The sequence below is a fragment of the Paramacrobiotus metropolitanus genome, unplaced genomic scaffold, assembly GCF_019649055.1.
Source record: "Paramacrobiotus metropolitanus isolate TYO unplaced genomic scaffold, Prichtersi_v1.0 Parri_scaffold0000006, whole genome shotgun sequence".
Lineage (NCBI taxonomy): Eukaryota > Metazoa > Tardigrada > Eutardigrada > Parachela > Macrobiotidae > Paramacrobiotus > Paramacrobiotus metropolitanus.
In genome coordinates, this window is record NW_026570226.1 from 403,534 (window position 1) to 430,014 (window position 26,481).

The 26,481-nt window shown below is 41.9% G+C and overlaps 6 protein-coding genes across 10 annotated transcripts; 3 read left to right on the top strand and 3 right to left on the bottom strand.

Moving 5' to 3' along the window:
* Positions 1 to 358: 358 nt before the first annotated feature.
* LOC129582069 (oxidoreductase NAD-binding domain-containing protein 1-like) lies at positions 359 to 3,287 on the bottom strand. Of its 2 annotated transcripts, none has more exons than XM_055473468.1 (7): positions 2,601 to 3,287; positions 2,337 to 2,443; positions 2,130 to 2,271; positions 1,824 to 2,066; positions 1,594 to 1,696; positions 938 to 1,077; positions 359 to 742 (listed from the first exon to the last, which is right to left on the bottom strand). In XM_055473468.1, exons 2-7 carry the CDS (start codon positions 2,414 to 2,416, stop codon positions 650 to 652), a joined length of 801 nt encoding a protein of 266 aa, XP_055329443.1. In that variant the 5' UTR covers positions 2,417 to 2,443; positions 2,601 to 3,287; the 3' UTR covers positions 359 to 649. The 2 variants fall into 2 exon arrangements, with proteins under 2 accessions (XP_055329443.1, XP_055329442.1); XM_055473467.1 differs by having other exon boundaries at positions 361 to 742; positions 2,605 to 3,284.
* Positions 3,288 to 3,416: 129 nt separating this feature from the next.
* LOC129582068 (corepressor interacting with RBPJ 1-like) lies at positions 3,417 to 6,997 on the top strand. Of its 3 annotated transcripts, none has more exons than XM_055473466.1 (7): positions 3,417 to 3,812; positions 4,284 to 4,393; positions 4,509 to 4,753; positions 5,141 to 5,322; positions 5,380 to 5,613; positions 5,701 to 5,897; positions 6,405 to 6,997. In XM_055473466.1, the coding sequence occupies exons 2-7, from the start codon at positions 4,322 to 4,324 to the stop codon at positions 6,597 to 6,599; spliced, it is 1,125 nt and encodes a 374-aa protein (XP_055329441.1). In that variant the 5' UTR covers positions 3,417 to 3,812; positions 4,284 to 4,321; the 3' UTR covers positions 6,600 to 6,997. The 3 variants fall into 3 exon arrangements, with proteins under 3 accessions (XP_055329441.1, XP_055329440.1, XP_055329439.1); XM_055473465.1 differs by lacking the exon at positions 3,417 to 3,812 and adding an exon at positions 3,854 to 4,116; XM_055473464.1 differs by lacking the exon at positions 3,417 to 3,812 and having other exon boundaries at positions 4,252 to 4,393.
* On the bottom strand, positions 6,872 to 12,802 carry LOC129582067 (splicing factor 3B subunit 1-like). 2 transcript variants are annotated; one of them, XM_055473461.1, is made up of 6 exons: positions 12,561 to 12,802; positions 12,156 to 12,427; positions 11,745 to 11,862; positions 8,492 to 10,875; positions 7,719 to 8,386; positions 6,872 to 7,434 (listed from the first exon to the last, which is right to left on the bottom strand). In XM_055473461.1, exons 1-6 carry the CDS (start codon positions 12,586 to 12,588, stop codon positions 7,059 to 7,061), a joined length of 3,846 nt encoding a protein of 1,281 aa, XP_055329436.1. In that variant the 5' UTR covers positions 12,589 to 12,802; the 3' UTR covers positions 6,872 to 7,058. The 2 variants fall into 2 exon arrangements, with proteins under 2 accessions (XP_055329436.1, XP_055329437.1); XM_055473462.1 differs by lacking the exons at positions 12,156 to 12,427; positions 12,561 to 12,802 and adding exons at positions 11,070 to 11,118; positions 11,183 to 11,276 and having other exon boundaries at positions 11,745 to 11,861.
* Positions 12,803 to 13,074: 272 nt separating this feature from the next.
* On the top strand, positions 13,075 to 14,235 carry LOC129581775 (60S ribosomal protein L7-like). Its single transcript, XM_055473006.1, has 2 exons — positions 13,075 to 13,134; positions 13,242 to 14,235. Exon 2 carries the CDS (start codon positions 13,264 to 13,266, stop codon positions 14,005 to 14,007), a length of 744 nt encoding a protein of 247 aa, XP_055328981.1. The 5' UTR covers positions 13,075 to 13,134; positions 13,242 to 13,263; the 3' UTR covers positions 14,008 to 14,235.
* Positions 14,236 to 14,884: 649 nt separating this feature from the next.
* On the top strand, positions 14,885 to 23,359 carry LOC129581521 (integrin alpha-4-like). Its single transcript, XM_055472649.1, has 15 exons — positions 14,885 to 15,403; positions 15,570 to 15,804; positions 15,902 to 16,055; positions 16,592 to 17,169; positions 17,292 to 17,415; positions 17,517 to 17,693; positions 17,756 to 17,807; positions 18,258 to 18,812; positions 18,873 to 19,008; positions 19,091 to 19,413; positions 19,502 to 19,592; positions 19,729 to 19,836; positions 20,064 to 20,216; positions 22,214 to 22,453; positions 22,730 to 23,359. Exons 1-15 carry the CDS (start codon positions 15,186 to 15,188, stop codon positions 23,024 to 23,026), a joined length of 3,441 nt encoding a protein of 1,146 aa, XP_055328624.1. The 5' UTR covers positions 14,885 to 15,185; the 3' UTR covers positions 23,027 to 23,359.
* LOC129581523 (uncharacterized) lies at positions 20,119 to 21,633 on the bottom strand. Its single transcript, XM_055472650.1, has 3 exons — positions 20,857 to 21,633; positions 20,529 to 20,640; positions 20,119 to 20,445 (listed from the first exon to the last, which is right to left on the bottom strand). Exons 1-3 carry the CDS (start codon positions 21,281 to 21,283, stop codon positions 20,421 to 20,423), a joined length of 564 nt encoding a protein of 187 aa, XP_055328625.1. The 5' UTR covers positions 21,284 to 21,633; the 3' UTR covers positions 20,119 to 20,420.
* Positions 23,360 to 26,481: the final 3,122 nt, after the last annotated feature.

The following is a 26,481-nucleotide window of genomic DNA, read 5'->3' on the forward strand; positions in this document are numbered from 1 at the left end:
TTATAACTACCAGTGGAAGTAAGAAAATTGCAGTACAAGTATATAAGATAATAAAGGTATCAAATTAATCATTAATATAATAATATAAAACATTATTCGTAATACCTTTAGTGTGCCATCACTATTTGATTCGTCTATCACCGAAGTGGACAAAAAAACAGTCCGAACTACGTAGTGATTACTTGTTAGCCAATTTAGTGATCGTAGCATTTTATAGTGATCGTAGCATTTTATATCTAGTATTCATTAAGTACAGTACATATTTTCGCACAGTTTAATACGTACGTTTGTAACATACGCCTTGTATGGCGAATTTGTGCGTTCCGGCTTATTGCAGAATCAACATAAAACCTTTTTCCGTTTTCAGCAGTTTGAAAAACCATTTTTATTTTATCGATCACGATCCCGAAAAGAGTGGCAAGTTGCAGAATAGCACAGCATCAACGTCATGACTAGCATCTTCGCTCTCTACTGCCAAGATAACAAAAAAGTTTCAGTATCCACTATCAGGTGAACAGACTAAGGGAAGCATTTTGTTAAAATCTGCCGACAATATCATATTAATAAATAATAAGGCCCAGGCGGCCGGGCCCAATGGTACTCAATCACAATACCAGCACTGCCACCGCAAAATACTGTACACCAATTCTTACACCGCATTTTTACTAATGGATGCGGGGGACGGTGGTGGCGTCACAGTCCATGCCTCATAGGCAATTTGCTCATCGGAAATTCCGCATTCCTGTTGCAAAAACTTACTTTTCATATCCGAACCTGCACGCTTCACATGATGATACACAATCATATACAGAATACTTACAAGTTACAGGTTTCGTATCAGCTACTAATAAGTCTCGATATACAATGATACAAGTATAATGCAAGCATAAATCGCAACTTTCTGGACATTCTATAATGTTCCACTTTCTGTACGCACCTTGAGAGCAGGAACTAAACTCGTCACCATTTCCCTTGGCCCGCAAATGTAGCACATGACGCGTTTTATATCCAACCATGATTTGCCGCCCTTCTTTGCTGTGACAGTGCTTAAGATATCCAACGCAGTTATTCGACCAGCTACAAAAGAATACAGTACCTATGCCGAAGTGACGGGAAATTCTCATTACCCCCCATAAGACAGCCATACGAACAAACTAAAGATTTCGACTATTCAATGATGGAAAACCATGCGACGTGCGTAATCCACGCGCATTAGTCAGCAATTCAGCATTAACAATAGAATAAGTATCTATTATCAGCCCAAAGGGGCTACAACACTTCTTCGTGTCATATTTTGGCAGGGTTACGGAGGTGGGATTTCGTTTTCTGGAGAAATGCGCTGCCGACAATAAACGTATTCGTTACGGCTTATGGTCACAGAATGCTGACGGATACTACCAAAAGGATCGTAAAATGACCGAAAAGATACTGACAAAGAATAATCTCGAAAATTTCAATGTGCGGCATTTCATATTTTATAAATTAGGTAATAATTCCAAACAATGCTGTCACTGAACAATCTCTAACGAAATCAAATACCTACAGTCGCAGAAAAATAAAAGTTACTTCATAGAATATAAAAATCTAACTTACGGTGAATTGTAAATTTCGAGCCGACATCACTGACGTTCTTGAACTGAGAGGCAAATAAAACACACTGGAAATTGATGTCGTCCGAAATCCTCATAAAATCATCCTGCAAAGCAAAATCTACTAATGTATTAAATGCAATATTTGCAATGCATATGCCATCAGACCGAACCGTAAACAAACAAAGGTGAAACAACAGCACAGTCTAAAAATAAGTACTCCAAAGTCCAAACCTTGAACAAAAGCTCGGACGGGCTTTTGGCGCAATACAACAACGTTGCATGCCCAGGACAATGTCCAAAAGATTTTGCATAATGATCGTCATATAAATCTTTATCGTGAAGTATTATCGATCGGACAGGATTGATTCCCACTCCACCGGCCAGCAGCAAGAGATCCTTGGGCGGATCGGATGGTCGCGGATCGTAAAAGAATTCTCCGCCGGCTTGGATCTGCACCGTCGATCCGACCCGACACTACCCGTGCAGAAGCGTATATAAGGACGCTACGCATGATTATCGTCTCAAATGCCCACCAACTTTATCGTGCACCCAAGCCACCGGAGGGTGCTTTGATTTTTTCACGGCCAGCTCAAGTAATCGCTGTTCACGGAGGAGTTTCGGGGTAGAGCAAATCGAGAAGCCTCCGACAATGTCCACTCCCGAAATCGTGAAGTCCACCCTGTTTAAAATCTTCATGTAAACAAAAAGTGCGCGTAATTGGACAAAAGAAGCCGGGGCGCGCACCATTGTCCGGATTTAAAGGTGAATTTAGGTTCGTCTACCCGAAGAACAACTTTCTTCACAGTTGGTGAAATATCCAGCATTTCCGTTACAACAGCAGTGGCCGAAACCTAAAGGAAGGATTTTGGAAAATAATTTCCCTATTTATCTCACAGCTCCAATGGACTTCCAACTCACCATCAATAAAATTCCACAAATTAAAAAGTCCCAGTTTTATACACAAGTTACAAGTACAACACTAACAGACTTGTATAAGACTGACTTTACCTACATCATTTCGTGGCTCGTTTGCCGTAATTTCGGTGTGGAACATCCTTAATTTCGTCAGCACTTTTTCTGCTTTCTCCAAAAACTGGCGAGATTTCGTACGAGCGAAGGAGATATGTAGCATAGTCCCTGAGTTTTCGATCAGGAACAGTGGAGCACGACAAACAAGGAGACTTTTCCGAGTTACGATCACCCAAAGCGATACGGCGATGTCATCACAAAGGGAACGTATTGCGAAGAAAGATTACTGCATAATGTAACAATGCGGTATCAGAAACAGGATGATAGTGCAAAGACTGCAGGGCTAAACAGTACTTCTAGTCATGAACTGGTAATGCGCAAGTAAAAATCGTTATACTACAGTAGTGGGAAATAATGCAACACCGAAAGCTGGAACTGCAAAAACTGCAAATTGAGTGCAAAATAAATATTATTATAAAATGCTTGAAAAGAATCAAAAGATTAAGGATTCTGCAATCCGAAAAATAAATACAATAAAAGTACTGTGCTAGGGCAAAATGTGAGGCGACGGATAGGCGCCGATAGAGTGACGGCGTGGTGTTTAAGTTCACGTTTCGCCTAACACTTTACTACTAAACGCTCAAGGTTTGCGCGACGGCGACGCGCGCACGAAAAAAAATATCCAAAACAAAATTTTTTTTAAAAATGGTACTCGTAGTTAGTGCCCTGCAACGGAGTCGAAAACTTCGTCCAGCCCGATCCGAACTAATAAATTTTTCTCCGAACCCAGTCCGACTCCGAATTTTCAAAATCATACTCCGACCACTCCGATCCGTAAATGTTTTTTACAAATCCGAATCCAGTCCGATCCGCTCCGAAAATTTTTGTCATATTTTTTTTATCTCGTTTCAGAAAAATCTAAAATACCTATACTATCCGCTGCAACAATTAAAGATCCAAGCCAAGTTATCATCAAAAGTTTCAATTTTCAAAATCTTCGGAACGTTTATTTGATTTTTATGTAATCTAAGTTTAAATTTTCCGTCGTCTTAGCCATAGATTGCTCATACCTGAGCGTTTTCGAGTTGCGAATTCCGAAAATTTTGATCTTTTTGCCATCGCAAAAACCACAGTTTCTGGCTGTTGCTTTCACGTGTTAGTGGCATCTCTTTTAGTTCTCAACAAAAAACTCATAAAAGTTGTAATTCGGATTTCTTTCTTTGATTGAACAAGCTTCGCCTCTAACAAAGGGTACAGAGTAACTAAAGTTAACGTAATAGAAGTAGTTACGTTTAGTGCTTTACCGAATCACAAAGGAGCCTCGCGCGGAGCGCGAAGCTGACGATGCTTTTTGTCCTAAAAATTATGGAAATTCTATAAAAATTAGTTGAAATATAATTTTATTTCGGATAATTCGGAGTCATAATTACATCCGAATCCGATCCATTCAGGCAAGCCTAAACTCCGAAACCACTCCGATCCGAATATTTTTAAAACAAATCCGTCCAATCCGCTCCGAAAATCGGAGTGGATTCGGAGCGGTTCGGATTTACCAGTACGTTGCAGGGCTCTACTCGTAGTAACGTAGTTATGTAAATCTGCAATCTGCATCCTTTTAGTCTTGGACTTGAAAGCTGAAATTTATCACTGATATCCGTGGTTTTTCTGTTTTTTTTTTCTGTTTTTGCAGTTTGTTGCTCTGAGTCCTTTTCTTTGGTTCAGGTGAACGAAGTTTTGATTTATCACCCATCAGCGCCAAAATGGGAAAGGGGTTCAATAATTATATGTCCAAGAAGTTCTTCCATCCTTCGAATTTGGACAACGTAAAAAGGGTAAGATGTTGAGAAAATAATGGCAGTTACTTATGGCACTTTCGTCAGGGCTTCTTCAGTTTTGGCTTCAGTTTGTTGAGAATAATTGATAATCTTACTTTTGCATTACATTTAGGTTTGGATGGCAGAACAGCAGAAAGAAGCGGAGAAGACGAAACAGGACGAATTAAGGAAACAATACGAACGCGAACAGGAATTATACAACAATCGTGCGCTGATTAGTAACGACGAAAAACTCAAGCTGGGTATTAACTTTATGTATGAATTACCTCCCGGTGCAAAAAGAGATGAAGAGCGAGACTTGAATGAGCCAGAAGTGAAGTTTGAATGGCAAAGAAAATACCATGCTCCTCGTGAAAGGTAAACCAGACCTCGCTGGATGTTGTTTTTAGCGACGTTTCCGAAACGTTCTAAAATTTTTTGGGTCAGATATTTGATAATAATTAATATTATAAGAAACTTTGTAGAGCAGTTTGGCAGAAGTATACGATAAATAAGCTTTAAAAACAATAATCAATAATGCTCGTTTTAAAACTAATTTGTCAGTTTGGGAGTTTTGTGAATTATCCATTATTATCCTATCGATTAATATGTCAGAATATTATTATTATATTTTGTTGTTTTCAGCTTCGTTGAAATCTAGTTTTTGGGATTGGTTAACGTTACTGTCGCCGTCTCTGATGTCGAAAGCTCGAAATGCTGCGTAATAGTTTGTTGAATTAATGGTGGTGTTGTTTTTCGACACAGCTTCGCTGTGGGGAAGGAAGATGTCCGCGATCAGCCATTTGGTATCGCTGTGCGAAATGTCCGCTGTATCAAATGCCACAAATGGGGTCACATCAACACTGACAGAGAGTGCCCGTTATTCAACAGCGCACCGGTGGTGCCCGAGGAAAAACGGAGGCAGAATGGGGCTTCGGGGAAAGATGGTAGGGCTGATTTCTAAGATTTTCGGAGGATTGCATTGATTGTGTATGATTTTACAGCTGCCACTGCAACACCTGCCGAGCTCATGGAAAAGATGGCAGAAGAAGGGTACAAATTGAAAGATTCCGTTGTTGGATGGAGAAGAAACGACCTGCAGGCTAAAAATCAGATTTATGTGGAGAGCGAGGACGAGGAAAGTGCTGAAATTGAATTTTTGAAATCGCTTACAAAAAAGCAGAAAAAGAAGCTTTTACGGAAGCTGGAAAAATTGGAAAAGAGCAATCGTAAAAGAGGTTAGCAGATTTTGTAACAATAAATACGTTTTATGTGAAGTTTTACAGGTTGTAACTGCTCACTTTTACGTGGTTTTTGGGCGATAGGTGATGGAAAAAGCCCTGGCAGTAATAAGAGCGACAAACACAATGTGGACCGGAAAAAGAGAAAGGACAGGGTTGACAGTTCGGATTCTTCGGATGATGATCGGCCAACCTCAAGCGGTAGAGTAGATAGTCGAAGGCCATATGATGAACACGACACTGCAAATCGCAAAGATCGTGATGGTCGCAGGGTGTCTGAGGTAAGTTGCAGTGTTCTTGTTGCAGTTTTAGGGACACTCACAGCGGGTAGTGCCAAACACCGCATTTTCAACTCAAAAGAGAAAACGTAACTGCGCCAAGTTCTTAAGAATTTTTTTAACATTAGCACGCGCAGTATCTGCAGGCGTCATGTGTTTAACTTACAGTGTCGTCTGGTCTGAATTTCAGCATTGTCCGAGAATTTAGAAGATTAAAGCTGTTCTTTATTAGAGCTTTATAAATACTGGTAGAAGGTCCAACTTTTTTTGTGTGAGTGACCAGTGTGTTGTAAAGTATTCTGTTTCATAGGACAGTATTATCAGCCCGACATGGAAGATAGAATGCTTTCTGTTAACCAACATAGTTAAATATTTAGAGAAAAATCTGACATGTGTTGAATAAGCCATGCACATAATTCTGTTTCCAGTTCCCGGCCTCGTGCAATGCTTTTTGTTGCAGTGTCGCATTCATGACCAAGAACCGAACGGTGAAATATTTTTTCGTTGCAGAGTTTTCGTCATCGCGATTCTGATAAGCCGGTCCATGGTCATTCCAGACGGTCACGTACTCGTAGCAAGTCTCCTTCCAGAACTGCACGCCGAGAGCCACCATCCCGTTCGCCTCGCCGACGCCGCTCACCTGATACACGACGGTCTCGAAGCAGATCACGATCACCCTACACTGCCTACAGCAGGCGCGCTTGAAAAATCATTTTTGCAGTATTGATTGATGTAGAAATAATCTTTAGCCGTAATGTGCTTGTATCTTTTTTGATTAGGATATGGAAAGCCCTTGTATCATGTTTACATAAAACGAATCAGCTTCTACAATATTTTTATTTTAAAGAAGGTGGATGAGTCCGGATGTATATGTGTTGTTGTGAAACGTTCAGCATGTTCCCAGTTTAGTAAATTGAGTGATTGGGCGAGACATTGATTGTTATTCGCACCAAACAGAAGATGGAAAGTGTGACTGGTTATCTGTAGATCGAGCGCATTTTATTCATGGTCAACGAAAAGCAAGGAATGAACTGTTCATAATATCGGTAAAACGTTGATTAACTCAATAAAGAATTTCCGATCCGATGTAGAAATAAGAAGCACACATTAAAACTGAAATTTTTAGTGATGCAAAATGCCACAAGACAATTTATGAAAAAAGTGCTATAACACATAATCCAGCTCGCACCGTTCATACACACTGTTACCATCGTTCGGAACCTTAGGATACGCGGCGACCATAGCGTCTTGTGCTCCGATGTAAAGCGTGTTGTAAACACGCCAATAGTTTTCCCGGACACGACGAGCAGGATGAAACAGCCCCTGCAGCACGTACTGAAGCAGACGGAGTGGACCCAGTGATACACGCATGCCTTCCACGGCAGCCATAAAAGCTTGCGCCATATGCGGGGATGTTTCGAAGATATTCGGCCATACCAAATTCAACAAATGGTTCAACGCATCCTCACAACCAAAACCATAAACTCCCAAAGCCATGTGTCCAACTGCTGAACAGGCGGTCTGTCGGTGCACCAGATCTCTGTAAAAATTTCACACCAGATTAGACAAGAACACGCTACAATCACTACTATTAAACAGGCGTAATTAAATACTATTATTAAATAGGCGTTTCAACTAACAACCGTAATGCTATTCTAAACAATAGCACACAATTCAGCAAGGAATACGAACAATACATACAGCTGAACAAAACAAACACCAGGTACACCGAACAAAAAGGTTAAAAAATAATGACAAACCATTTTCCCGTTCTCGGCTTCCCAGCAAGCTTTTGCTGTGCTCTGTACAAGCGCAAAGACTTACCTGTCCATAAGTGCATCCTCCAAAAGCGGCGTAACAGCATAAATGTAGTCCTTCCCCATTTCACCAATGTATTCAAACATGAAAGACAATGCCTTCAAAACACCATTCTGCACGTTAAGCTCCGGTACACGATACTCATTCATTAACGCAGGCAACACAGTAAACGGGGAGCACGTTTCCGCCACGATGGCAATAGCCACGGTTGTACAGACACGATTCTGACGTTCCTGAACCTTCAGGTTGTTCAACAAAGTTGCGAGTACATCATGCGGTCCAATGGCCTTTGCGATGTATCCAAACGTGTTGACAGTAGCTCGCCGAATGGCCTTCTTGTGAGCTTTCAGCAGCTCCAGTAATTCGAAGCAGATCCGCATCCACTCCCGGGCACTGACATATTCAGCTCCTCGATCGGCAATACGTCCCACGAGATCAATACAGTTCTCTTGGACCTTTTCGTGACGATTCTTCAAAATGGGGGTCAATCGTGGCAGTAGATCCTTTATGGGCGGAGTCATCTTGGTCATTCCAATTACATTTACAATACCCTTCAGGGCGCCCAAAATACTACCCAATACTTCGGGATATTCTTCACCCAAATATTCATATAAAACAACACCCAGATGACCCATCAACTTTTCTTCGTTGCAAGTTTTCATGACCCCGGCAACCTAAAATACATATTATAAAAAATTGTTCAGTATCAGATAATTTTATGAGTATGCAAACACGCAAGACTTCAAATGGAATTATGGAAGAAAGCAAGCACTGCTTACCTTTGAAATTAAATCTGCCGCCTGCTGTCGCACTTTGGCTGCCTTGTTGTTTAAACGCCACAAGATGGTACCACAAATTTGCGGCAAATATGGCTTGCAGCGCTTTCCCAGTGAATTAACAACCATACCAAAACCGCTAAGCATCACCACATCTTCTGTTGTCTGCTCTTGAAAAGCATACAATATGCCATCAATCAGCTGCTCTTCCAGACGGTTATCAATATCCGCGGAGCCCAACGCTTCCAGAACTTTCTCAATGGTTTCCATCACCATTTTGCGGTATTGTTCATTTTCATCCTTCAAATCATCCACCACTTTCGCAATGATTGTCGACGCACCGACTTTATTGGCAATTTCTACCGTCGTCTCGACAAGCTGCTTGTAATTTCGCTTATCCAATGCCATTCGATGATTCCAGAATGCCCTGAAAAAATGCGGCAGGATTTCATCGCGAATGTACTGAGCTTCCACACCTTCCGTGCCACAGCACTGCTTGACGACTTTTAATACAATTTTCTTCATTTCCTCATCGGGAGACGAAAATTCTCGAATCAAAATAATCATCACTTCACGAGTATAGTAACTAGCATATTCGGCGTCCATAAGAGGAATGAGGAACCCAATGGCTTTCAAGAATGCCGCCAAACCTTTTCCGCGATGCGTTCGGATACCCTGCCACAGTGGTTTCAACACGCTGTCGAACGATTCGATACCGTATGGCGCAGCGGACTCAGCCAACGCTGCCAGGGATAACGCAGTGATAGTTCGTACTTTTTGCTGCTCATCCTCCAATCCGTGTTCGATGATCTCGACCAAACTTCGCAAATGGGGCAATACCGCACAACCCATCAGAATGGAGATCTGCTGGACAATCTTGATACCAGTGTGCCGTGCCTGCCATGACTTCTTGCTCTTACACACTGCTTTCAGGAAAGGAATTAACGAAGGAATACCAAGCGCTGATGCAACAACGGCAAAAGCCCGAGCTGTCGTGTTACGGACGTATTCATCGATGTTATCAATATCTGGACGCATAACCGAAATCATCGTGGCCAGTCCAGCCGCTTTGGCCAAGTTCGAAATAATTTCTCGCCCTTCGACGCGAGCATAATAATCCTCATCAATTAACAGCGGTTCAATGACGACCAGAATTTTATGAACATACGGCCGGACCATATCATCGAGCTTGTACAAAACGCGATCAATAACTTTTACCAGCAAATGGCGCTCCTGATCTTCTAGAGTCGGAGACATCAGAAGCGGCAAAATCTGATTGAAAAGCGCTCCTGCCCCGAAGGTGCGCGCTTTATCGGTAATTTGACGCATAGCGGATTTTCTCATAGGCGGCGTGCCGTTCTTGATTTTTAGAAGCAATTTCATAATCTGACGTTCCTTTTGTTCCTCCGGTGATAGATTCTCTTCATCCACTTCCTGGAGCAATTTATCAAAATACTGCGTGTCTTCCGGTTTCAACATAGGTAATTCTGGATCCTGTGGTTGCGCATTCAAAATATTCTTGTTACTACTAGCAGCAGCTTCGGTCTGCATAAAGAATCCTCCGACTCCCGACATGGGCGTTGGTGTTGCCAGCAGTTTCCTGGTTGGAGTCCGAATCGGCTGATAACCGGCCGGGGCAGGCAGGACTTTGTATCCCGGCGGAAACAGCGCATCCAGCTCCTCATCAGTGAGATAGCGATTACGGTCGTCCATTTCCTTTTCGAACCGGAAGGCCTGGATCTGTTCGGGGGTCATATTCATCAAATGTCCCGGAGTCGGTGTCGCCATTCCCATGGCCTTCACGCCGAACGGCGTCGCCATCGTCATGTTGGGAGTCATCATGGGTGTCATAGCCGACGGTGTGGCCTGCGGCGTTTCATCCCAACGCGACTTCCGTTTAGATACACTGGGAGTTTCCTGACCGCCACCGGGAGTTCGATCAGCTCGAGGAGTTTCCGCCCACCCAGCAGCCGCTGGTGTTTCGGCACCACTCGTGGCGCGCGGCGTTTCATCCCAACGATTGCGTTTCAGGGCCGGTGCGGCGGCTGCAACTGGAGTGGCAGCCCAGTGGGCAACACCAGAAGGGGCAGATGGGGTGGACGACCCAGCCGGGACATGGGAGGGCGTAGAGTCCCATTTTGGTGGTTGAAGAGGGGTGGCTTCGCTCCCAGAAACGCTGGCGACGGCAGTGACATCCGGTGTAGCGACATCCCATCTCGCTCGCTTTTTCGCTGCTGGTTTAGCTTCTCCATTGCCCACCGAGTGCAGCTCACCAGCCTTCGCTTTCTCGGCCAATTGTTGGCGAACTTCTTGTGTATCCCTTTTCACGCCCTGTTCTCGCATAACATGGGAGAAAGTTCTGGAAGCCACATCCGGAGTTTTCCCACCTGAAACCATATCCAGTCATTAAACATTTATAAATCGAAAATACTATGCAAAATCTAGGAACCTATACGCTATATCTACAAAACTGATGGCGAGACAGATTCATGGCTGCAATTAAGCATGAAAAACTTGTCACTTCATAAATAATTACGCAGCATGTGCGAGATATGCTGCAACTCGACACATCCCGTATTACCCATCGTTCCAACTCGCCGGCTAAGTCCGTGGATATTGCAAAGGAGTATCTGTAAAGAATCTGGACATATCAGTTTTATTTGGGAAACTATGATAGCCTGAATCCGAGCCTACACGAAAGCCTGCGTACAAGCGAAGCGCAGTAATCTCGGAGCGGTGATCACGGCTCATCCCAGGGAATGCAATTTTTGCTTCAACGATTTCCGTTCTACAAATGAATCTGTCCACCACAGTTCGCTCACCAGGTATGATTTAACTTAATAGCTACTGAACTTCGACAACACAAACGGCGACCAACAATATATGTACGAGTACGAATTAAAGACTATTAATAATAATTATTTTTATTCAAGATTTATGTTACCGTTTTTCTGTAGGTACGTTCTGTGGACCCGCAGGTAGGTTGAATGATTGTATTTCTGATGGGTTTTTTATCTTCTTGTAATATTCAGTGCACATGGACGGTATAGTTACAGTACACAGTAACTTACGACACTAAGCTTACAATATAGATATTTGTTTGTACCAATGAAATACAGCACCAAATTACCGTTAAGCGGTTTCGCACTGAATTACATGCACTGAAAAGCGGTTTGGTTGTTTCAGTTCGATTTACCACTAATCCTACAAAATTTACCTAGTAATACAATTACAGTTACAGGCCAACCATACTCACCGTCCGCAAAAGGATCAAGCCGATCTGGAGACAACTGAATACGCTGTCGACGCTTCTGATAGTCATTTTCGCGATCAATTACTCTGGCTCGACGATGCTCCGCCATAGGATCCACATCCTACAATATACAGAGAAGATAATTATCATCGTTCGAAAACCCACGTTAGTAGCAATCCATTCTGTGGCATGAAGTTGTGTTATGTAACGCGAATGCGTAAAAGCAAACAATAATAAACTAATTTGTAAGTAGCCGCCTACGCGCTCATTGATTTTTCTGGAAACAAATTAAAGAGACACTGTTAAGGCTGAGGAGTTTGTTCTGTTCGGGAAGTACCAATTTTTACAGCCAGCTTATATTCCGTAACCATTCATATTTTCTGACCAAAAGTCACAGGTCTGCGCATGACATACCTGTCCAGAGGCTGCTGTCTCTCGGATGGCTGTCTGGGCCACTTTGTATGCGGCTTGCCTTCCCAGACCAGGTCGCATCTCTTCCTCGTCGTCATCTTCCTCTTCTTGCCCACCAATCGACGTAACATATCCTTCAAATTTCCCTTTCTTTGCTGGAGCTGAGTAGATATCTTCGTCGAACACCCCTTCCTCTCCCAATCCAACAAATCGACCATCCTCAAGACGGTTCTCTGCACCCTTCTTGCGCATGGCCTCCATCTGGGCCTCCAGATCTGGAATACAGCGCAGGACAGAAACTTTAAACAAAATTTAATCTCACGAAGTAAATTCCTGCATAAATGATAAATTCCAAAACTACTTCTACAGATGGAATTAAACCTAATTATTAGGACGTGTTCATCATACCAGCAGTGGTTTTAGCAATATGCGCCATAACGCCAAATTGTCGATCGATAATGTTGAAGATCCTCCCTTCGTAGTAGGATAGATTTCGAAGAACTTTTATTTCTTACGCATATCCCTTAGAAAATCGAACAACTAATTTACAAATTACCCACAATAATAATATACAAAAATCAAAATGAGAAAATCCACTTTATTTATTTGTACCCACGGACCACGATACAAACACGGGTACATGATATGACGGGGACTAAAATCCCGACTTCGTTCAAGTTGCGTATGACTATGAACGTACGAAGCGTAAGTAGTAAGGGTTTACGCGTCAGGTGATGCCCCAAGCCACGACAAGCAACATGCACAGACTCAGTACCAGCCGCCCTAAGGATACCTCCGCGGTAGCGAATGGTTGGGTGGGAGTTTGAACAAGCCCTCCGCCGCTCCGAGTCCGAGCTTCGCGCTAAGGACTGAGTCCGAGCCTACGACTTACCGATTTCGACTCTCCCGAAACCTGTTTGCAGTTTTGGAGCGTTTTTGAATTTGTACTTTTCCCTGATTTCCTTAATCTTCATGTGTATTGGTACGTAGTACGTACGAACATACACTGCATTTTTTCTTGCATGTGAGCTATATGCGTAAAATTAATCAGCTCGGGATATAAACGCGTTTGTTTTCTTTCCACGCCAGATCTGGAATCAGTGATTCAGTCATGGCTGATCCATCGACGAAGACCCGTCTTCCCATGACACCGGAAACCGTGCTCAAGAAACGAAGACACGCAGCTGCAGCGCATGCGAAATCTGTTCGGTCCCAGATCAAAAAGCGTCAGTCAGCGCAGAACAAGCGGAGAATCATTTTTAAGCGCCCGGAGCAGTACATCAAGGAGTACCGCGCTAAGGAGCGAGATGAAGTTAGACTAAAGCGCCAAGCCAGCACTGCACAAAACTTCTTCGTACCCGACGAAACGAAGCTGGCATTCGTGGTACGCATAAAAGGAATCAACGGTATCAGTCCCAAGCCACGGAAAGTCTTACAACTCTTTCGCCTTCGCCAAATCAACAGTGGAGTTTTTGTGAAATTGAATAAAGCCACACTGAGCATGCTGCGCTTGGCCGATCCGTACATCACATGGGGATATCCCAACCTGAAGACCGTCAAGGATCTCGTGTACAAACGAGGATTTGCCAAGATTCAAGGAAAGCGAACGCCGCTGAACGATAACAGTCTTATCGAGAAGACTCTGGGACAGCAGAATATTCTCTGTACCGAGGACATTATTCATGAAGTCTTCACAGTCGGTCCTGCCTTCAAAGAGGTAACGAACTTTCTCTGGCCGTTCAAACTGAACAATCCCTCTGGTGGTTGGCGGAAAAAGAATGCTCATTTTGTTTCGGGTGGGGATTTCGGTAATCGTGAAGAGAAAGTGAATGTTCTGTTGCGAAAGATGATCTAACCGTTTTATGCGTGAGTTGCCACTCACTGTATTGAGTTTGTTACAGATGTTCAGTTTTCGACATGGTTGATATTACTGGATAATAATTGTCATCGCAGTGAATTCGTAATTTCATGCCAATGAAAATTGGAATGCTGGCATTTGTCTTGACTAATGTAACGCATTCTTTACAACTTAATTTGCCAGAATTACGTTGTAAAAAAGTTTGAAAGTTTGAATAACCACCACTTTTTTAGGCTATTATTAAATCGATAAGAACTTAGAAGATTTTACGCAGATTTGGAAATGCCGGTGGTCGCCGGAGTTTGACTACTCAGCTGCTAGATGTACATGCCGGAGATGAATACTCGTGTACTTAATTGATGATTTGCCACACAGTTAGTTTGTATTGTATAACTAGGTTTAGGTACTACAATAGAGGGTCAGAAAAAAGAACTAAAATTAAAGTGACGATTATAATTTTTATTAACAATCGTACACGAAGTATGATCAAGCATCTGAAAGACAAAAGCAGTTAATAAATGTCCGAGTATTACCCGATTTAACAGAAATTAGCTGATAAGCTATAAAGTTATTATAAGTCGCTAAGTACTTGGTAACAGCCTTTTTTACAACCTGAAGTGGATACGCCAGGGATATTTCCAATTTCCTTCTATATTTTTCACTAATTTGTTATATCTGTGTTTATATTATAATTATTATTATTATTACAGGTCATGTATCTAACTGTACGTGTGCATGAGTCACATAACATAATCAAGATGGCATTTGCAGCACGTTCAGAAAAAATGTTTATCGCCTGCCAGGATCGTAATACTCATTTGATGATATGTTTGACACACCTCGGATGTCTAGCTTCAATTTGAGGAATTTAGCGGATAAACGCAAACGATTTACCCGCAGTTGCAAAACTGGCCGAAAGAGGGGCAGTACTACATAACTAATGTTTGCTGCTTGTAAATTATGCAGTTTTTATTCTTTATATTGTCATAACCTGCATTCAGGGTTACTTTATCAACCGCAATTTGAGAGGCTAATTACTTAACTTCCCAAAGCGAATGGATTAGTGCTAGCAGTTCTGGAGTTCTGATAACCATAATTACCGAGTTACCGGAGTTACCATAATTACCGATAAAGTGTTGCGGGTTGCATATACGAGCAAAGCTAACAGCTTTAAAATGGCTAATATGCCGGCTGTTATCGCGTTGTTCTGGATGTCATGGATTTGTCAGCTGATATCCAGATGTTATTGTTTCAATATGGACGCAGCTTTTCCCTTGCGCATACCGGTGCCGAACGGATTAACGGGATCATCATCTTTCGGATTTTCTTCGGGCTTTTATTTCCATAAACGGAATCAGGCACCCACCGATGACCTACTGGCGGGAAATCGAGGGTGAGGATATCTTTATTATCTTTTAAATTCCGGTCTTTGAAGTATTAAGCTTACGATATTTTACTAGCTCTTGTAGTGTAATTCTGTCCAGATATTTCGCTGTTAGTAATTTAAATTATTCTGAATTACACCGGTTACAGGCAGCACAGTATTTTCGTGTTTTCAGGTTGCTGGTTGGTGCTCCTACAGCGACTGACCTTAGCAATACAGCGACAGTGCGGCCAGGTCTTGTGTTTTTCTGCCGCATTGACTCATTTGATCGTCCTAAGCGTTGCCAGCAATTAACTGTGGACAACGACAGTACACCACAAGTAGCTGCCGTCGGATCCTATCCTTACCGAGACAACAGTCTACTTGGATTTACAATCGCGATACAGGATGCCCAACCCTTCGATGCAATGGTAATAACAGTACGAGTAGCCCGGAAACATGTTGCGTCGTTTTTAACAGCAGTCTTGTTCTGCTTTATTGGGCTTTAATAAAAATATTTTTGTGCAGGCTTGTGCTCCTTTGTGGACCAACGGAACCTTTTTGCCAAATAGCAGAAACACCCAACCGTTTTATGCACCATCCGGCATGTGCTATCGTGTACCGAAAGATAGCACATCAGAAATTCCATCTATTCAATGGCAGAAATTGCGCTTTCCCACAGGTAGAAATACATTTTGTAGTACTGGTAACTTTAAAATTTATGTAAACCGAATAACCGATATGAGTCAGCAATAGCGCTCGCTTTACTTCTTTAATTTTCTTTGTACAAGCTAACAATGACTTGTTGTGCAGGTAAGTGTGTGTTATATATATTTTTATACAATATACAATGTAGGACTAAATGGTCGCATAGCCCCACACCCAGCATTCTGTACGCAAGCGGTGCAGTGCACTTGTACGAAACGGATATTTTGAACTCAGTCGTACAGCGCAGTGCGCTGCATGCGTACTGAATGTGGAGATGTTGGGTATGCGACCATTTTGTCCTAAGCTGTAAGTTCGGTACTGCATATACTGTAAATATAAAAATATACTGAATACACTTTAATTCAGCAACAGCAATAGCCTGTACTGGTGCACTGTATGTATGCGTATTGTACAGTGTATATTATTGATAATACCAATATTGAAAGTCTGCCCTGATGGACACTGGGTATGTACCAATACGATGTATGTTGATAGTTTAACCGTATTTAGGCAATTCCACACGGTTTATCCCTGGATCAACATCCACAACGCATCTGTACTCATTTTCTCATACCGGGTTTACGGCGGAATACGACACCGGCAATTCGGTAATTCTGGGCGCTCCAGGATATTTGGACGGTACCGGCACAGTTGCCCATGTCAGTCTGACGGGTGGGATGGGCGTGCGCAATGCTGCACCCTCGCTATTGAGCAGTGACCCTGTGCAGAGCGAAATCGGACGCGAACAGCGCGGCTACCTGGGTTATGCGGTGGCTTCCGGTATGCTCTTCAACGACAACACCCGCTACTATGCTTCCGGCATGCCACAGGCGCGGTCGGCGGGCATCGTGGTGGTGTACAGGCCACTGACGCGCAGTACACGCTTGCAAAGATCCAATGTTCTGGATATAAAATTCTTCCTCAAAGGCAATCAACTGTTTGAAGGTTTTGGCCAATCGGTGCTAATGATCGATATCAATAAAGATAAACGCCTGGATTTCATTGTTGGCGCTCCCAATGCGTACGATTCCAGCGGAGAAGTCGATCAGGGTGTTGTTTACATATTTCTCAATCCCGGAGACGCATGGGTAAGTATTAATTAACCGTAAGCATATTTTATACTTCGTTAATTCGTTAAAGTTTGTGTGCTGCCTTTTATTATATGTGTACGCGTTCCCTGAATCCTTGATTTAAGTTTGCTGTATTGTAGAAAAGCGCGAAACCAAAGCAGTATTTCAATACCTCTATAGTTTTGACTGGACTGGATGGCCGGGGAGCTCGATTTGGTGTCAGTTTAGTTGCTTTAGTAGATATCAACAATGACGGTTTTAACGGTACGTATGTTTAAGGGATGTTTTGCAAAAGCAGTATGTATACATATATTATTATAGACGCACCGAAATGACCTTTTGTGTAAGTATTATAACTGTCGCAGATTTTGCTGTTGGGTCTCCCTTCGGCGATGGTGGTGGATCGGTATATGTTTATTATGGAGATGTGAATGGGATAAATCCGAAACTTACCCAGCGTATACGGTCGTCGGGAAACAACCGTGGCTTTAGTTGGTCGTTATCGTCTGCGAACGGAAAGCAGAGCGCTTTTGGACGTACCGGTAGGAACCTCCAACCGTTGTTTCTGCGGTGCTGTTGCATCGTTTGAATGGTTGTATTCCAGGTGGATACCTTGCTGTCGGCGATTTCATGAACGAAAACGTGCAAGTTTTCAGGTGCGTGGTCATATATCCTTCGGGAATCTGTTTTTAGTTTACTAACTTATTTTAAGCATATATGCCGGTTTGTAGCTCATAGTCTTTAACTGCCTAATTTTCAACTTGGAAAATTGATTCCGTATCTGCCAGTACAAATAAGTAATGTGTTGAGTATTCGAATTTTACTCAAGCGATTATTAGTTTTGAACAACGACCGTGGTACGCTCTTTCTTGTTGCTGGTATCACGTGTACGAAATATGTATAAGTACATAAGACAGATAAACAGACAACCGGCAAAAACCGTGTCGTATGCTCCTCTAATGCGGCAGTAACACTGAGCAATTGCTACAGTAATTTGTTTGCCGCAGCAGCATAAGCGCGTACAAAAAAACCATATAATTGTAGGAATGAAAGCTTATCCTGAAAAGATGTGTTCTTGTGCAGAGACTTGACCTTTTTCAATGTAGAACCCATTCCGTGGCCAACTGGACATTCTCCCTGTCTATAAATGAAACCAAACTGTCTTTAAACGCACCCGGCGATCGCTACCTCTTGGCCACAGTATGCATCCAGACCAACTGGACTTTGCTGACCCCCGCACGTACTAGCAGAAACTACATCCTGAAAGGTCGATTGGAGCTCGACCGCAATCTCCCAGATTCCTTACTGATCCAGCCGCGAGCGATCTTCCAGTCCTCGCGTTCCACAGTTGCCAATGTGTCCATTCCGTTTCAGTATCGCATTGGGGTCAAGTCCGTATCGGAGTGTCATTATGGGTCCAGCATCACCGTTTTAGACCCTTCTTCTTGGCCGTATGAAATCGGGCGTGTTCCAATGTCTTTCCATTTCCGTCTGGATGAATTTTCTACGAACGAGCCACAAAAGTACTGCGAAGACTGTGTTACGGTATCACCGGATTCAGTTACCAATGCCAGTAATTCGGTGACGTTCTCGTGGTGCGATGAACCGTCGGGAAATTGTCGCCCGGTCATCGCTTTGTCCACGATGGATAGTTCAGTAAAGTAAGTACTGATAAATTAGTGCGCACTTAACAGTAAATAAAAAAGAACTTTCTTTTACAGTATCAGCGTTAAAACGAATGACACTTTTGCGCTGCGTTACGATATTTTCAACGAGGCGACGTCGTACATTGTGCGTTCACCAATGTTGGAATTAACGCTGCCTTTCGGTGTTGCATTCGACCGATTGGAAGTAAAGGTCAGTTGCAGCGTCCGCTTGCACGAACATCTTATTTGATGGCAGGTTTCGAAAAAATGACACAACTTGTTGTTTTACACAGAGTTCCAGTGATTCTTTTGAAATGAAAATGGACTGTAAGGATCGATTTGCAGCATCTTCCGACAACATAACCGGGTCTCACCACGTCATGTGCCGGACCGTTAATATGGGCAGCGTCATATATCCGGATCAGCAAATTACCATGACGGCCATCTTTACAACCGCTCGAATGAATCTGGCGTTGGATGAAATGCCTGGTGCAAATCCGAATATTGTGGCATCTTTCGGACATCGGTATCTGCAGAATGGAACGGAGGAAATTATCTGGGAACCATCGGTTTCAACTTCTTTGATAGTGATGACAACTTTGCGTCTTTCCGCAAAGTATGTAAAGTGACACGATTTTCGCTAAAAATTTACATTTGTGCCCATATCTGTACTCTGATTCGTAATTTTTCCGAATTTTTTCTAGCAATGCGAAAACAACCTTAGAAATCAAACCGGACGCCCACGACAATGTTATCAGCAATTCAGTGGAAACGAAGTTTAATTTAAGCTTTGAGGTCAGTTAGCCCTGTATTTCTTTACTTGTAGACGTTGTAGTTAATTTTGCAGTTGATTCAGTGTGCTTTCAGTAAGTATTAATGGTTCAGTTTTTACAGTTCGGTTGTTTATTTGATTGTGTCTCTCGCTATGTAGGTCATCAATATGGGACCAGGCATTCTGCCAGATAAAAAGGCTCGCGTTACGATTAATATTCCGATAACGTACCAAAATGTCTCAGTTTCCCGATTGACATTTTTGCAGGTAAGAAAGATCATTCGAGCCTTTTCGAGGTATCGCTATTCGCTAACTATGTTATGTACAAAAATCACGAATGACAGTAAGTAGGCTTTTAAAAAGCACGGCAAACATGTGCGTCGTTCAAAATAAGGAAAACAGAGATACAAGTGCGTATTTGTCTGAAGTGGAAGTTAAAATGCTGCAACTTTATGCTTTAAATGATGTATTAGTACTTGTTTTTCCGTTTTCAGATTGATAATGAAACCGGACATTTTCCTTGTTTAACAAACAGCGATAAAAATACCAGCACTACGACTCCAACGAAGGGTTTGAGTGATTTATCCATTTCGTACACCGCAACCGAACTGAATGAAAAACCAATAAGAAAAGCCACCTTTAAAATGGTAAGCCAAACAAAAATTAAATAGGCAAGAACAGTTTGGATCTATAAGAACTACTATGTCTATTCAGTATACATACGAGGACTATTTACATTCACCAACATTTGCGCCCAACTAATGTAGTCACAATCGCGCGCGGTATAAACAACAAAAGGAACAGATCATATTGAAAATACATCCAGAATGTGTAATCAGGACCCGGTTGCATCAGATGACCGTGTCGTACCAAATTCTGCAAAAATAACGCATTGTCAAATAAAAGCCATACGAATACGATACAGTAGAAATAGCGACTATTAGTCAAAGCTGCTTCACCCTTCGGTGTAATCAGGATCGTCAAGATGGGTTTCAACCAAACGTTTCACAGTTGTCGGGGGATTCTTCTCGTGCCGCTGGGCACGATTCCAGCGCTGCATACGACTGATACCTGCAAAATAATTTGCACCTAAAATAACACCTGATGTTCCACTTGAAATAGACTGGTACGCAACGCCAAAACTTTCGAACCACCAAAGCTTTGGAGAATTTTAAAATACTTTTCGAACTATGAAACAGTTCTGAAAATTATAATAAAAATTCCAATGTTACACGACTCCGAAAGTCAATAAAAGCTACAAAACGAACTAAGAGCACTTTCAAATACCTGCGCATGGACCGAAATTATAGTCGAGATCAAACTGGCGCAATAGATCCATGTCGTGTCGCTTGGAGTCCGCGCTGCCACCTCTTGTTTTGGTCTTAGCAGAGAGCTTAGGAAGGCTTTGATCGCTTTTTCCCACGCGCAGCTCTCCCGATGACTGAGCACTCTTGGAGGGCGAGCCCGCGGATGAGCCAAGGGAACTCGATGCAGATGCTTGGTTATCCGACGCTCCACCAACCAACAGAGGTTTCTCAGTGCTGCTGACGCCGGCGGGCTTCTTCACTCGCAAGTCACTGCTGCTGCCGAACTGCTCATCCAGAGTTGACTGCTGGAGTTTGGTCGCGCCAGCTTTTGCACGTTTTCGTACCCGCAGGGAACTCGCTAGGCCAGCACTGGCAGCTGTGGTTTTACGTCCTTGTGAGGGTGGCATTATGAAGTCCACACTTCAATTCAGATTCCGATAATCGGATTTCACGATTTCTCGGCAACAATTAATGGTTATGAGCAATAATAAAAATAAAGGATTCAGTCACTCAGGATAACGAAATAAATTGATACGTACGAATCAGTTGGCAGTTCACTATTTACAAATAATTAATGAGCGCAAACTGCAGATCATCAAATGATTCAATAAATTGATACGTACGAATCAGTTGGCAGTTCACTATTTACAAATAATTAATGAGCGCAAACTGCAGATCATCAAATGATTCAAATGAAAAGAGATCAAATTCGTGAATTTTTACTCGTGCTCATACGCGCATGATTATCGGCATTGGCAACGACTATTACGTACTGCTTAGTGCTCATGGTCAGTACTCAGTAGTGCTTCATTGCAGCCGCATCTTCGTATTATACCATGGTTAAATTGAAGTACTGTATGTAAGTACAGAAAATAAATGCTGAAATATTTGCCGACCGCTGGATAAAATGAACTCCACAGCGGAAACAATTTTCTACAAAGTTTTTGTTTCCGTCAGATAAACGTATCTCGCGTACGGGTGAGTTCCGTTTGCTGTTATGCGGCAAAAAACCAATATTACGAACTACCCGTTTTTAAGGGCTTTTTGCCGCATAACAGTGTTTCGACAAACTTGGGCGGATATCTAAACCAATGAGAGTGAAGTTCAATTACCCAGGGGGAAAAGCATACATAACTTATTCTTTTATGAAAATTTGTATCACTCGTAAACTGATCACATGAAACGCAGTTTAGCATTATTTTATTATGAAATGCTCGTAACCTGGTAAAGACTTGAACACAGTACCGATTTCATGACCTTGATGCATTTGTGTATTGCTCCAGTCCATTTGTAGTGTGTGTGTTTACGGTTTTGAGTAAACTAATTCTTTTTCCCAGGACTGCCTGGATGAATTTACAAGCTGCCATCAGTATACCTGCTATTTACCCACCATCGGCAGAAACGAGAAGGTCAATATTACGGCCGGTTTGGAGATTTCCAGAGAATCGTTTACTGTTGAAGATAATCGTCAAACGCTTTTCGAAATTCTTGTATCTTCATCTGTCATATTATACCATGACGTCAGTTCCGAGGAAGTGCATTTTCACATTGCTGACGAAAAATCCTTGAATGCTCTGGTAAGTCGATCACACCACAATGTTAATTAATTTGCAAAGCGGAGTTGTCTTACTCCCGGTAGCTAAAAGTTAATCATTATTCATTGGGATTTTCGGTGCTGTATTTTGTGTAATATTTCTACCGCAGTATTATAATGCAGTTCTTTAAGCGGAACTCGGAATTCCTATATTATGCTATTCATATGGAAAAACGTGCTATACATGTCCGTTTATTGAGCATTGCCAAACTTATAGTTAATTGCCTTGCATTTAATTTTGTGATTTTTATCGTTTTAGGCATCCGTGAGGATCAAAACTTTGTTCACGTTCTCAGGATTGCCGTGGTATATTATATTAGCAGCTGGGGCTGGCAGCTTTGTTGTCCTTGTGCTGATCGCTGTGATACTCGTAAAGTCAGGATTCTTCCGGCGAAAACCCTTGGTTTTGGAAGAGCCGATATACGAAGAACATGTCATCTTCGACAACGACGATATACTTGATGTGGATAAATCAACGAGCAGCTTAGTACCAGTTGAAAAACCTGTAAAAGTGTTACCGGAAACCAATGCCGGCAATCGCTCAAGCCTTTTATAGTTCTTTCTCTTTTAGATTCTCTGCTTTCCTTGTAACATGCAGTCAGTTATCTAGTCTGTTTTTATACTGTCTCGCATTTTGTAGCAGCTTTGTTATATTGTTATTTTTCAGTCATATGTTACTAAGCTGGTTGGGGACGAAGCATTACTTAACTTTTGAAAAGCAGGAGATTTTTGTAATCCTTAAAATTTATTTGTTATATTTACAGTGCACTCCCACAGAAAGCCAACCGTGGTGACTCTGAAAATGAATAGAGCTGATCGGAGTATTTAATTTTAGTGAATTTGGTCATGATTGACTTGATCAGATCCCTAATAAGGACAACTGCATATAATCAACCAACCACCTGATGATAATTTATCACTTTATTACAATAAAATGAATTATAACTGCCTTGACCGCGCTGTCAGACACCTGCTGTACAGCGTGTACAGTGTGAAACTGACACGAGATGTTTGCGACAAATTTCTAACGCATCTAATTGTGCTGATTACAAGGCAGCGTTCAAAGTGGACAACGCGTCTCTCTATAATTAGATAAAGAGACGAACTAGCACCATGCATAATGTTCCTATTATATTTTTATGGCCCGCAGCTACCTCACAGCGGTACACTCAATCAACCGGACCTAACAGAAGCGTGAAGTCTTCAGCGGCCCCACACGACCATTCAAGCATTAAATATCGTGACCATAATATATTGTATGCGGCATATGCAGGCGAATGCGGCATCTTTCGGCTACTGTCCAGATTGTCGACGTTAACACCGAATCTAAATGTGCGTTGTACACTTTTAAACACCCTAATGATATTGTTGGCACAGCAGGAGTTACCATCAGCGACGCACGCCAAGTCAAATCTCGTTAAGCGTTTAATTAATTTATTCGCCCTCGAAAGATCCTGTGCGCGTACATATGAAGACATTGCAAGAAACTTTGTCACACTCGATTTAAAATATTATATTATAAATCTTTAGACAAGTGAAAGCAAAAAATAATAAACCGTACAATAGGAGCGATAATGTTTTGGCTGTAATTGTTCATAAAGCATATCACCTGCAAAAATTAATTAAGTTTAGTCTTACTAAGTCGGGTTAACTTATTTTTTAATTTCAATTTAGCTTTTATTTTTGCCAAGTTAGGTTTTATTTCGCCTTTGTAAGCCGTAATAGCTGTTGACCTTTCGTTCTGGTAAACCATACGTACGGATTACTTTCTCGGCGTTTAATTTTGTATGCAAAATCACGAGCTTTCGGGAGTCACTTACAATTAGGTCTGTTTGACATTGAGCGTATTTGCTAACTAAACTCGTTGTAATCTTTGTAATCGGCAAACGGAAGCAAGAGGAGTGTAATTACCTAGTCAACCAAATCAGCTCCCATGCAGTCATCTCACCGACGCTAATGAAGTGACAAAATTAGCGACCTAAATAGGACACGAAGTTCATGACGTCTGTCCTGATTTATACGGTACTTGGTTGCACGTTAATCTTATTAAATGGCATAATAAATTGCTATTTTTGCTTGTCTATGGTGCACTGAAGCCGGCTTCACATTCTCAAACCAAATGGAAGAGTTATCGTTTTGATTTCAGCTTTTTACTTCATCTTTCCGAAATGTGCAGAATGCTTATAAAAAAGTACAGCGCTACCATTGTATTGTACTGCTACTGTGGTACAAAACCTCTCTAAATTGAAGAGTTTTGAACTTGCCACAGCACAGCACTGACCATGCCAAATTTTTGTCAGCACAACACTGACCACCAAATTTTAATAATACTTTGTAATTTTTTTAATAAACAATCCTGTCGAGCGACCTTTTTGGCTTTTTGATGTTATATTTTTTATTTCCACTTGTTTTTAGTGCATCATAAACTTGCACGTACACCATAGTTCGATTTTTTTTAATGAATAAGAGCTCTGTATTAAAGGAATGCCGATGATTTCAGAATTATGGTAACATGTCGGCAAGTGGCTCCCGTTTTGATCATGCACAGCATATACATATGTGTCATATGTCATCTGCGAATTCATAGCTGCTACAGGCCATTTGATGATCAAAGGATGCGCCTGTATCTATCCACTCAATATACACAGGAAACAGGACGTGATCATGATCAATTAAACTGATTGTCAGAAATTAATTTGCCGGAAGGATAATGGAGCGGCGAGTATTGCCAATTTACAACTGTACTCGACCTCGACCGACCGTTTGACTCCTTTGACGCCGAAGAGAGTGATATACACTGTTTATGATGATACTGTGCTGGCCATATACTTAGTAATCTGTGTTTCATCTGACATCAAGTTTTCGTCAATCGGCCTTAAAGATTTACTTACATATAAATTCTGCCACTCTCACCGTCAAGAGCATCGATTTGTTTCTACATGGCCAGCACAAGATCTTGTACCCACCCACCCCAGCAAAATGATCTCCGACCAGTGCTCACATAATCACAAAGTTTCCTGATGCCGACAAAAGCAATATGGTTTTTGTTATGCTTGATAGCTAACCAGTAATCATAAACTGTGTTCGATGAGATATAATATCACACCCACCAGAACACCAACCGGGTAACGCCCCCGCCTGTGACTATGCCGCCATTGTTAATCAATATACCACGAGCTATTATCGATCGATATGTATTTACCGGTACATATGCTCGGCGGTGCAGGTATAGTTGACTTGCTGGAAAAAACGACCTGTAATTGAAAAGACGCTTATGATTGCTGCACAAAAATGCTGTCAAACGATCATGCATCGCATATTAGCGTTCCTTGCCCAGAGTTATTACTGGTGCAATGCGGCTAAAGATCTGTACGTGTGGTTCATTGAGAAGTAACACTAAGCAGGTGTTTTGTACTTACAAGCGTAACGTTTTGTTGCCATTAACAATGCGGTGCGATTTTTTGTTAGGCATCATGAATCGCAATTAATAACGGCTTAGCTAATTGCTTATTCTTGTTCGCCATTATCATGTTTATTACCTTCAATCAAGACAAAAAAATAGGTTCTGTCCGTGCGTGCGCATTTGTGCGACTACGACGGGGGCACACCTTGCAGTTACCATGCATAAAAGTTTAGATTTCGAATTGTATCATTAACCATTACATTGTACTAGAATTGCTTCCTTTAGGCTGATATAAGACCGTTAATTTTTACCTTTGTGGATTTAACCACTTTGAAGAAAAGTTAGTTTTACAGCAATATTAACCGATAAATAGAGGTCAGTTTGAAATTGGGGATGCATAATGCATTGCGGAGTCCTGACTATAATACAGGTGCAGTAATTAGCCCACAGTTGCGCGCGTTACGCAACAAGACAACTGCCTTGATCACAACTCACAAGAGTATTAAAGAAGTTTGTAATACGAGCACATTATTTTTCATTTAGATATTTGTTGCAAACGCGAACTGCTTTTGGGAGCAAAATGAAACTGAGTGGAGCATAACTTCAAA

What these genes read in the sequence shown, in the direction of transcription:
- LOC129582069 (XM_055473467.1), bottom strand. Translation starts at nt 2,724, where the DNA reads ATGCTACATATCTCCTTCGCTCGTACGAAATCTCGCCAGTTTTTGGAG. An exon ending in TGGCTTGGGTGCACGATAAA is followed by an intron (nt 2,067 to 2,129) that starts GTTGGTGGGCAT and finishes CTGCACGGGTAG; the next exon opens with TGTCGGGTCGGATCGACGGT. An exon ending in CTCGAAATTTACAATTCACC is followed by an intron (nt 1,078 to 1,593) that starts GTAAGTTAGATT and finishes ATTCTTTTGTAG; the next exon opens with CTGGTCGAATAACTGCGTTG.
- LOC129582068 (XM_055473466.1), top strand. Translation starts at nt 4,322, where the DNA reads ATGGGAAAGGGGTTCAATAATTATATGTCCAAGAAGTTCTTCCATCCT. An exon ending in TACCATGCTCCTCGTGAAAG is followed by an intron (nt 4,754 to 5,140) that starts GTAAACCAGACC and finishes TTTTCGACACAG; the next exon opens with CTTCGCTGTGGGGAAGGAAG. An exon ending in TGGGGCTTCGGGGAAAGATG is followed by an intron (nt 5,323 to 5,379) that starts GTAGGGCTGATT and finishes ATGATTTTACAG; the next exon opens with CTGCCACTGCAACACCTGCC.
- LOC129582067 (XM_055473461.1), bottom strand. Translation starts at nt 12,588, where the DNA reads ATGGCGCATATTGCTAAAACCACTGCTG. An exon ending in CGGCAGATTTAATTTCAAAG is followed by an intron (nt 8,387 to 8,491) that starts GTAAGCAGTGCT and finishes TATGTATTTTAG; the next exon opens with GTTGCCGGGGTCATGAAAAC. An exon ending in GAGGATGCACTTATGGACAG is followed by an intron (nt 7,435 to 7,718) that starts GTAAGTCTTTGC and finishes AAATTTTTACAG; the next exon opens with AGATCTGGTGCACCGACAGA.
- LOC129581775 (XM_055473006.1), top strand. Translation starts at nt 13,264, where the DNA reads ATGGCTGATCCATCGACGAAGACCCGTCTTCCCATGACACCGGAAACC.
- LOC129581521 (XM_055472649.1), top strand. Translation starts at nt 15,186, where the DNA reads ATGGCTAATATGCCGGCTGTTATCGCGTTGTTCTGGATGTCATGGATT. An exon ending in CAACAATGACGGTTTTAACG is followed by an intron (nt 17,416 to 17,516) that starts GTACGTATGTTT and finishes TAACTGTCGCAG; the next exon opens with ATTTTGCTGTTGGGTCTCCC. An exon ending in CCCGATTGACATTTTTGCAG is followed by an intron (nt 19,837 to 20,063) that starts GTAAGAAAGATC and finishes TTCCGTTTTCAG; the next exon opens with ATTGATAATGAAACCGGACA.
- LOC129581523 (XM_055472650.1), bottom strand. Translation starts at nt 21,283, where the DNA reads ATGCCACCCTCACAAGGACGTAAAACCACAGCTGCCAGTGCTGGCCTA. An exon ending in TAATTTCGGTCCATGCGCAG is followed by an intron (nt 20,641 to 20,856) that starts GTATTTGAAAGT and finishes ATTATTTTGCAG; the next exon opens with GTATCAGTCGTATGCAGCGC. An exon ending in GATCCTGATTACACCGAAGG is followed by an intron (nt 20,446 to 20,528) that starts GTGAAGCAGCTT and finishes TTATTTTTGCAG; the next exon opens with AATTTGGTACGACACGGTCA.